Source organism: Oncorhynchus keta, unplaced genomic scaffold (genome assembly GCF_023373465.1).
Source record: "Oncorhynchus keta strain PuntledgeMale-10-30-2019 unplaced genomic scaffold, Oket_V2 Un_contig_6513_pilon_pilon, whole genome shotgun sequence".
In the NCBI taxonomy this organism is placed as follows: Eukaryota; Metazoa; Chordata; class Actinopteri; order Salmoniformes; family Salmonidae; genus Oncorhynchus; species Oncorhynchus keta.
Genome location: NW_026288907.1, coordinates 208,897 through 217,500, shown reverse-complemented (window position 1 = coordinate 217,500; position 8,604 = coordinate 208,897). Strand labels below are relative to the sequence as shown.

General features: G+C 40.6%; 1 protein-coding gene across 1 annotated transcript in view; it reads right to left on the bottom strand.

The window, feature by feature from the left end:
- The window catches only part of LOC118370652 (zinc finger protein 568-like), a 47,136-nt gene that overhangs the window by 24,693 nt on the left and 13,839 nt on the right, over positions 1-8,604 (bottom strand). Inside the window, exons 3-4 of the mRNA XM_052511242.1 lie at positions 7,633-7,816; positions 2,923-3,559 (exon numbers count right to left, since the gene is read on the bottom strand). Of these exons, the coding sequence (XP_052367202.1) occupies positions 2,923-3,559; positions 7,633-7,816 (821 nt within the window). The remainder of the gene's footprint in view (positions 1-2,922; positions 3,560-7,632; positions 7,817-8,604) is intronic.

Genomic DNA, 8,604 nt, shown 5'->3' with positions numbered 1-8,604 from the left:
TGTTGTGTTTAGGTACACATGTTGTGTTTAGGTATACATGTTGTGTTTAGGTACACATGTTGTGTTTAGGTATACATGTTGTGTTTAGGTATACATGTTGTGTTTAGGTACACATGTTGTGTTTAGGTACACATGTTGTGTTTAGGTATACATGTTGTGTTTAGGTACACATGTTGTGTTTAGGTACATGTTGTGTTTAGGTATACATGTTGTGTTTAGGTATACATGTTGTGTTTAGGTATACATGTTGTGTTTAGGTATACATGTTGTGTTTAGGTATACATGTTGTGTTTAGGTATACATGTTGTGTTTAGGTATACATGTTGTGTTTAGGTACACATGTTGTGTTTAGGTACACATGTTGTGTTTAGGTATACATGTTGTGTTTAGGTGCAGTAATACACATGTTGTGTTTAGGTATACATGTTGTGTTTAGGTATACATGTTGTGTTTAGGTATACATGTTGTGTTTAGGTATACATGTTGTGTTTAGGTATACATGTTGTGTTTAGGTATACATGTTGTGTTTAGGTACACATGTTGTGTTTAGGTACACATGTTGTGTTTAGGTATACATGTTGTGTTTAGGTGCAGTAATACACATGTTGTGTTTAGGTATACATGTTGTGTTTAGGTATACATGTTGTGTTTAGGTACACATGTTGTGTTTAGGTATACATGTTGTGTTTAGGTATACATGTTGTGTTTAGGTACACATGTTGTGTTTAGGTACACATGTTGTGTTTAGGTACACATGTTGTGTTTAGGTATACATGTTGTGTTTAGGTATACATGTTGTGTTTAGGTATACATGTTGTGTTTAGGTATACATGTTGTGTTTAGGTACACATGTTGTGTTTAGGTACACATGTTGTGTTTAGGTATACATGTTGTGTTTAGGTGCAGTAATACACATGTTGTGTTTAGGTATACATGTTGTGTTTAGGTATACATGTTGTGTTTAGGTATACATGTTGTGTTTAGGTATACATGTTGTGTTTAGGTATACATGTTGTGTTTAGGTATACATGTTGTGTTTAGGTACACATGTTGTGTTTAGGTACACATGTTGTGTTTAGGTATACATGTTGTGTTTAGGTACACATGTTGTGTTTAGGTATACATGTTGTGTTTAGGTATACATGTTGTGTTTAGGTATACATGTTGTGTTTAGGTATACATGTTGTGTTTAGGTATACATGTTGTGTTTAGGTATACATGTTGTGTTTAGGTATACATGTTGTGTTTAGGTATGCAGTAATACACATGTTGTGTTTAGGTATACATGTTGTGTTTAGGTACACATGTTGTGTTTAGGTATACATGTTGTGTTTAGGTATACATGTTGTGTTTAGGTATACATGTTGTGTTTAGGTATACATGTTGTGTTTAGGTATACATGTTGTGTTTAGGTACACATGTTGTGTTTAGGTACACATGTTGTGTTTAGGTACACATGTTGTGTTTAGGTACACATGTTGTGTTTAGGTACACATGTTGTGTTTAGGTACACATGTTGTGTTTAGGTACACATGTTGTGTTTAGGTACACATGTTGTGTTTAGGTACACATGTTGTGTTTAGGTACACATGTTGTGTTTAGGTACACATGTTGTGTTTAGGTACACATGTTGTGTTTAGGTACACATGTTGTGTTTAGGTACACATGTTGTGTTTAGGTATACATGTTGTGTTTAGGTACACATGTTGTGTTTAGGTATACATGTTGTGTTTAGGTATACATGTTGTGTTTAGGTATACATGTTGTGTTTAGGTACACATGTTGTGTTTAGGTATACATGTTGTGTTTAGGTACACATGTTGTGTTTAGGTACACATGTTGTGTTTAGGTACACATGTTGTGTTTAGGTACAGTAATACACATGTTGTGTTTAGGTACACATGTTGTGTTTAGGTACACATGTTGTGTTTAGGTACAGTAATATACATGTTGTGTTTAGGTACACATGTTGTGTTTAGGTATACATGTTGTGTTTAGGTATACATGTTGTGTTTAGGTACAGTAATATACATGTTGTGTTTAGGTACACATGTTGTGTTTAGGTATACATGTTGTGTTTAGGTATACATGTTGTGTTTAGGTACACATGTTGTGTTTAGGTATACATGTTGTGTTTAGGTATACATGTTGTGTTTAGGTATACATGTTGTGTTTAGGTATACATGTTGTGTTTAGGTATACATGTTGTGTTTAGGTATACATGTTGTGTTTAGGTACACATGTTGTGTTTAGGTACACATGTTGTGTTTAGGTATACATGTTGTGTTTAGGTACACATGTTGTGTTTAGGTGCAGTAACATACAGATATAAAGGTCAAGAGGTCGTGAACCAAGAGGGGCCCTTGAACACATGTTGTGTTTAGGTACATATGTTTTCTGTTTATGAAGGAATAAATGATTGACAGGATATAGAACACGCAACAATTTAATGACTGAAACAGATAATTTGACCCAGGATTCCACAGGCCACAATCAACTCTAGGCAAATGGTGGTCCCATCAGATACTGACTGGTTTTCTGATCGCGCCCCTACCATTTCTTCAAGGTATCTGTGACCAACGGATGCATATCTGTATTCCCAGTCATGTGAAAATATAGATTCGGCCTCTAATGAATTTATTTAGATTGACTGATTTCCTTAATATGAACTTGAACTCAGTAAAAATGTTTGAAATTGTTACATTTTGTGTTCATATTTTTGTTCAGTATTTACATACACACACATATTATATATATACACAAAAACATATATGGGGGATTAGAAATGAAGTAGACAATTACATTGATGGGAGCTACAATCTAAGTTCAATATTAAAGCTGATCTACCCCCTAGGATAGAGGACTTTTTTCTCTAAAAATGTTCAGCGTACATCTATCCTATCCTATCCTATATCTACTGTTCAGACTGTGTGTAATCTTTCATGTCTTTTCAGGTTACATAAGTGGGTAAAACTCCTTCCACACTGGGAGCAGTGGTAAGGCTTCTCGCCTGTGTGTATTCTTTGATGTATTTTCAGTTTACATAAGTGGGCAAAACTCTTTCCACACTGGGAGCAGGGGTAAGGCTTCTCCCCTGTGTGTAATATCTCATGTGTTTTCAGGTTACATGAGTGGGTAAACCGCTTTCCACACTGGGAGCAGGGGTAAGGCTTCTCCCCTGTGTGTAATCTCTCATGCGATTTCAGGTTACATAAGTGGGCAAAATTCTTTCCACACTGGGAACAGTGGTAAGGCTTCTCCCCCGTGTGTATTCTCTGGTGTGTTTTCAGTTTACATAAGTGAGCAGAACTCTTTCCACACTGGGAGCATTGGAAAGGCTTCTCCCCTGTGTGAATGCTCTCATGTTTTTTCAGGTTGCTTTTCTGGGTAAAACTCTTTCCACACTGGGAGCAGTGGTAAGGCTTCTCCCCCGTGTGTATTCTCTCATGTTTTTTCAGGTGCTCTTTCTGGTTAAAACTCTTTCCACACTGGGAGCAGAGGTGTTGTCTTGCTGGTTTGGACTTCACTGGCTCCAGTTCCTCTGAGTCTGGTCTTTCTCCTGCCAAAGACAGAGTGTTCACTTAAATAGAGACCTGAACAAAACCTCCACATGACAAAACGGCCTTGCTACGAGGGTAAAATCCTAATCAGATCCCCTCAATAATCTGAGGCCAATTTGAACAATCTTGGTGTGATTTAGCTTCCTGGTAATTACTAATAATATTTTATAAAAGTCAGATCACAAAAACGAAACAGTTCCAGGACACTGAAGACATGTTTTTTCTCAGAACACAAAACAGTTCTATGAAACAGACGTCACTGGATTCCAACCGAGCAGGCGGTTCTAAATATACAACCTTCAGTGTCCTAAACAGTTCTAGGACACTGAAGACACTGAAGACACAGACTTCACTGGATTCCAATTGAACAGGTGGTTCTAAATACATAACATTCATAGCTGTATGATACAGAATGTGACCGACACACTTCCTTAAACATAAAATAACTAAAGAAGTAAATGTGTTTTTTGTTTGTTTTTGTTTTTACATTGGAGGCAAAAGCACATCAGTAACATCTCCCCGTTGTTGAAAGGGTTCGACACATTGCTGTTTAAATGGACCAATTTCTTATTTAAACGTTCAGATTTTCAACATTTTGACGATGAGGCGCTGATTTCATATTTTGGGTAAAGTAAAAAATAAGAAGGTGAAGCACATCAGTAACATCTCCCCATTGTTCGACACGTTATTTCATTTTTTATATCTTGACTATCACATTTTGGCTAAAGTAAAAAAAATAAGAAGGCGAAACATTTTGGGTAGATGTTCCTAAAAACTGATAGTAACTATATATAGTAAGTTTATATACAGCCATATTATAAAGTCTGAAAGGGCTTGTTCATTCACTATGACATCATCATATGTTTCTAAAACTGATAGAAACACTGAACAAAAACTATAAACGCAACATGTAAAGTGTTGGTCCCATGGCAACATGTAAAGTGTTGGTCCCATGGCAACATGTAAAGTGTTGGTCCCATGGCAACATGTAAAGTGTTGGTCCCATGGCAACATGTAAAGTGTTGGTCCCATGGCAACATGTAAAGTGTTGGTCCCATGGCAACATGTAAAGTGTTGGTCCCATGGCAACATGTAAAGTGTTGGTCCCATGGCAACATGTAAAGTGTTGGTCCCATGGCAACATGTAAAGTGTTGGTCCCATGGCAACATGTAAAGTGTTGGTCCCATATGGCTTCATGAGCTGAAATAAAAGATTGCAGAAATTTTCCATACGTACAAAAAGCTTATTTCTCTCAAAATTTTACATTTGTTACTGAACATGTCTCCAATGGGAGCAGTGGTACATCCCTGTTGTTACTGAACATGTCTCCAATGGGAGCAGTGGTACATCCCTGTTGTTACTGAACATGTATTCTTTGCCAAGATAATCCATCCACCTGACAGGTGAGGCATATCAAGAAGCTGATTAAACAGCATTATCATTACACAAGTGCACCTTGTGCTGGGGACAATAAAAGGCCACTCGAAAATGTGCAGTTTTGTCACACAGAAATGCCAGATGTCTCAGAGGGAGCCGGCAATTGGTATGCTGACTGCAGGAATGTCCACTGGAGCTGTTGCCATGGAATTGTATGTACAGTACCAGTCAAAATGTTGGATTCACGTACTCATTCAAGGGTTTTTCTGTACTTTTACATTGTAGAATAACAGTAAAGACATCAAAACTATGAATAATCAGAATCAGGTAGTAACCAAAAGTGTTTAACAAATCAAAATATATATTAAATTCTTCACCTTGATGACAGCTTTGCACACGTTTGGCATTCTCTCAACCAGCTTCACATGGAATGCTTTTCCAACCAGTCTTGAAGGAGTTCCCACATATGCTGAGAACATGTTGGCTACTTTTCCTTCACTCTGCGGTCCGACTCAGCCCAAACCATCTTAATTTGGGTTGAGGTCAGGTGATTGTGGAGGCCAGGTTATCTGATGCAGCACTCCATCCCTCTCCTTCTTGGTCAAATAGACCTTACACAGCCTGGAGGTGTTTTGTGTCATAGTCCTGTTGAAAAACAAATGAAAGCCCCACTAAGCCCAAACCAGATGGGATGGCGTATCGCTGCAGAATCCTGTGGTAGCCATGCTGGTTAAGTGTGACTTCTAAATCAATCACTGACAGTCAACAGCGAAGCACCTGCACACCATCACACATACGGAGATCATCCATCCATGGTCCTTCTGTGGCTCAGTTGGTAGAGCATGGCGCTTGTAACGCCAGGGTAGTGGGTTCAGTCATGTGTGCATACATTCTACGTATGGGTGGTCCCGGGAATCGAACCCACTACCCTGGCGTTACAAGCGCCATGCTCTACCAACTGAGCTACAGAAGGACCAGAAACCTGGCCGTGTGAGCCAGGACAACAACCTCTCCCTCATCATGATCAAGACAAAGGAGATGATTGTAGACTACAGGAAAAGGAGGACCTTTCACACCCCCATTCTCATCGACGGGGCTGTAGTGGAGTAGGTTGAGAGCTTCAATTTCCTTGATGTTCACAATTACCAACAACCTATCGTGGTCCAGACACTAAGACAGTCGTGAAAAGGGCACGACAAAGCCTATTCCCCCTCAGAAGACTGAAAAGATTTGGCATGGGTCCTCACATCCTCAGAAGACTGAAACGATTTGGCATAGGTCCTCACATCCTCAGAAGACTGAAAAGATTTGGCATGGGTCCTCACATCCTCAGAAGATTCAACCGCTGCACCATCGAGAGCATCCTGACGGGTTGCATCACTGACTGGTACTTCTCGGCCTCCAACCGCAAGGCACTAGAGGCTAGTGCGTACGGCCCCAGTACATCACTGGGGCCAAGCTTCCTGGCACCCAGGACCTCTATACCAGGCGGTGTCAGAGAAAGGCCCTAAAAATGGTCAAAGACTCAAACCACCCGAGTCATAGACTGTTCTCTCTGCTATTGCAGGACAAGTGGAACCGGAGTGGAGCCGGAGCTCCAAGTCGAGGACCAAAAGGCTTTAATTTTGTAGGTTGCGTGAACAACAACAGTAATTGTGTGATAAATAAAAATCCTCAGCAAACTACCCATATAATGACAGAGCGAAATGTTAGCAAAAATAATTATTCCCACTTGATCCAGATCTAGATTTGTAATCGACTGTTTTTTGGTTGTGTAAACAACAACTGTAATTGTGTGATGGTGGGGCAGCGTTCATTTATGGTCGATTCCGTGGGAAAGTCAACCTGAACATGTGTAACGGAGGTGAGAACGTGCCGTAAACTCACTCCACAGCTCGAAACGTCACAGATGGAGCAGATGGAGCTGAGATGGGGACAGGGACACTCGAGGAAGAGACGGAGGCCAAGTCTCACAAAAAATGCTTTTCATTCAATCATATTTCATGGCTTTTAGAAAAGGTTTAAAATATATATTTGCCAGTTTAACAAGTTCTGTAGATCAGATGTTAATGACACAATACAGACCACATTGAAGTGTCTGGAGTTTAGTTCTAGAGTCTTGTAAAGATATGGGGGGTGACTGGGACAGGCAATGTGACATCCATCATGTTTTGAGAAAATGTTTTTGTAAAACATGAACCTTTTCAAACTTTCTCTCTAAATCAAACTTTCATTCAGGTTTTATATGGTCTATTGGTTTCTCTCTTTTCATTGGCAGAATCCTTTTTCAGTATTATATTCATAACATCCATATCCACCAGTCTATCTTCCTGTCAACTAACATAACTCTGCTGGTTGTCCTGGTAACAGATACCAGTCTTCCTCATGTCAACTATTTTTATTGTTATTTTATATTTAACCTTTATTTAACCAGGCAAGTCAGTTAAGAACAAAATCTTATTTACAACGACGGCCTAGGAACAGTGGGTTAACTGCCTTGTTCAGGGGCAGAACGGCAGATTTTTACCTTGTCAGCTCGGGGATTCGAACAACCTTTCGGTTAGTGGCCCTAACCTAAAGGTGGCTCTAACCACCAGGCTACCTGCCGCCCCAAAACTAACAGAACTTTGCTGGTTGTCCTGGTAACAGATACCAGATCTATTTCATTTGTTCAAACTAAACTACAGCACTTACTTTGATGAGTCAAATCTGATCCTGATCCTTTCTTCTCTTCTCCTCTTCTCACAGTTCCACTCAGCCCCGTTGTTTTCCTGCAGTCCACCAGCAGCACAGACAACCTCTTCATACCCAGCAGTAAGGTGCTACCGGGAGAGGCACGACACGGGGACTCCGGGAGGGAGGAAGGGCTAGCGTTGTCCTGGTAACCATAAAGAGGGGACACAGACACATATCATTATGGATGCTGATGTCATTGTTGTCATAAAGTGCTTTACAGAAACCCAGAACCCGATAGAGAAAGCTGTATGCTAGACCAGACCAAGCTGTATGCTAGACCAGACCAAGCTGTATGCTGGACCAGACCAAGCTGTATGCTAGACCAGACCAAGCTGTATGCTGGACCAGACCAAGCTGTATGCTAGACCAGACCAAGCTGTATGCTAGACCAGACCAAGCTGTATGCTAGACCAGACCAAGCTGTATGCTAGACCAGACCAAGCTGTATGCTAGACCAGACCAAGCTGTATGCTAGACCAGACCAAGCTGTATGCTAGACCAGACCAAGCTGTATGCTAGACCAGACCAAGCTGTATGCTAGACCAGACCAAGCTGTATGCTAGACCAGACCAAGCTGTATGCTAGACCAGACCAAGCTGTATGCTAGACCAGACCAAGCTGTATGCTAGACCAGACCAAGCTGTATGCTAGACCAGACCAAGCTGTATGCTAGACCAGACCAAGCTGTATGCTAGACCAGACCAAGCTGTATGCTAGACCAGACCAAGCTGTATGCTAGACCAGACCAAGCTGTATGCTAGACCAGACCAAGCTGTATGCTAGACCAGACCAAGCTGTACCATCTGGTGTTCTGATCTGGAGAGACTCTTCTCTGCCTCGTCAGCATCAGGATGTTGTTGAGGCTCCCCAGAGGATCCACCATAGTCATGTCTCTCTCCTGTGTGAACGAGAACATCAAACAGATATTGA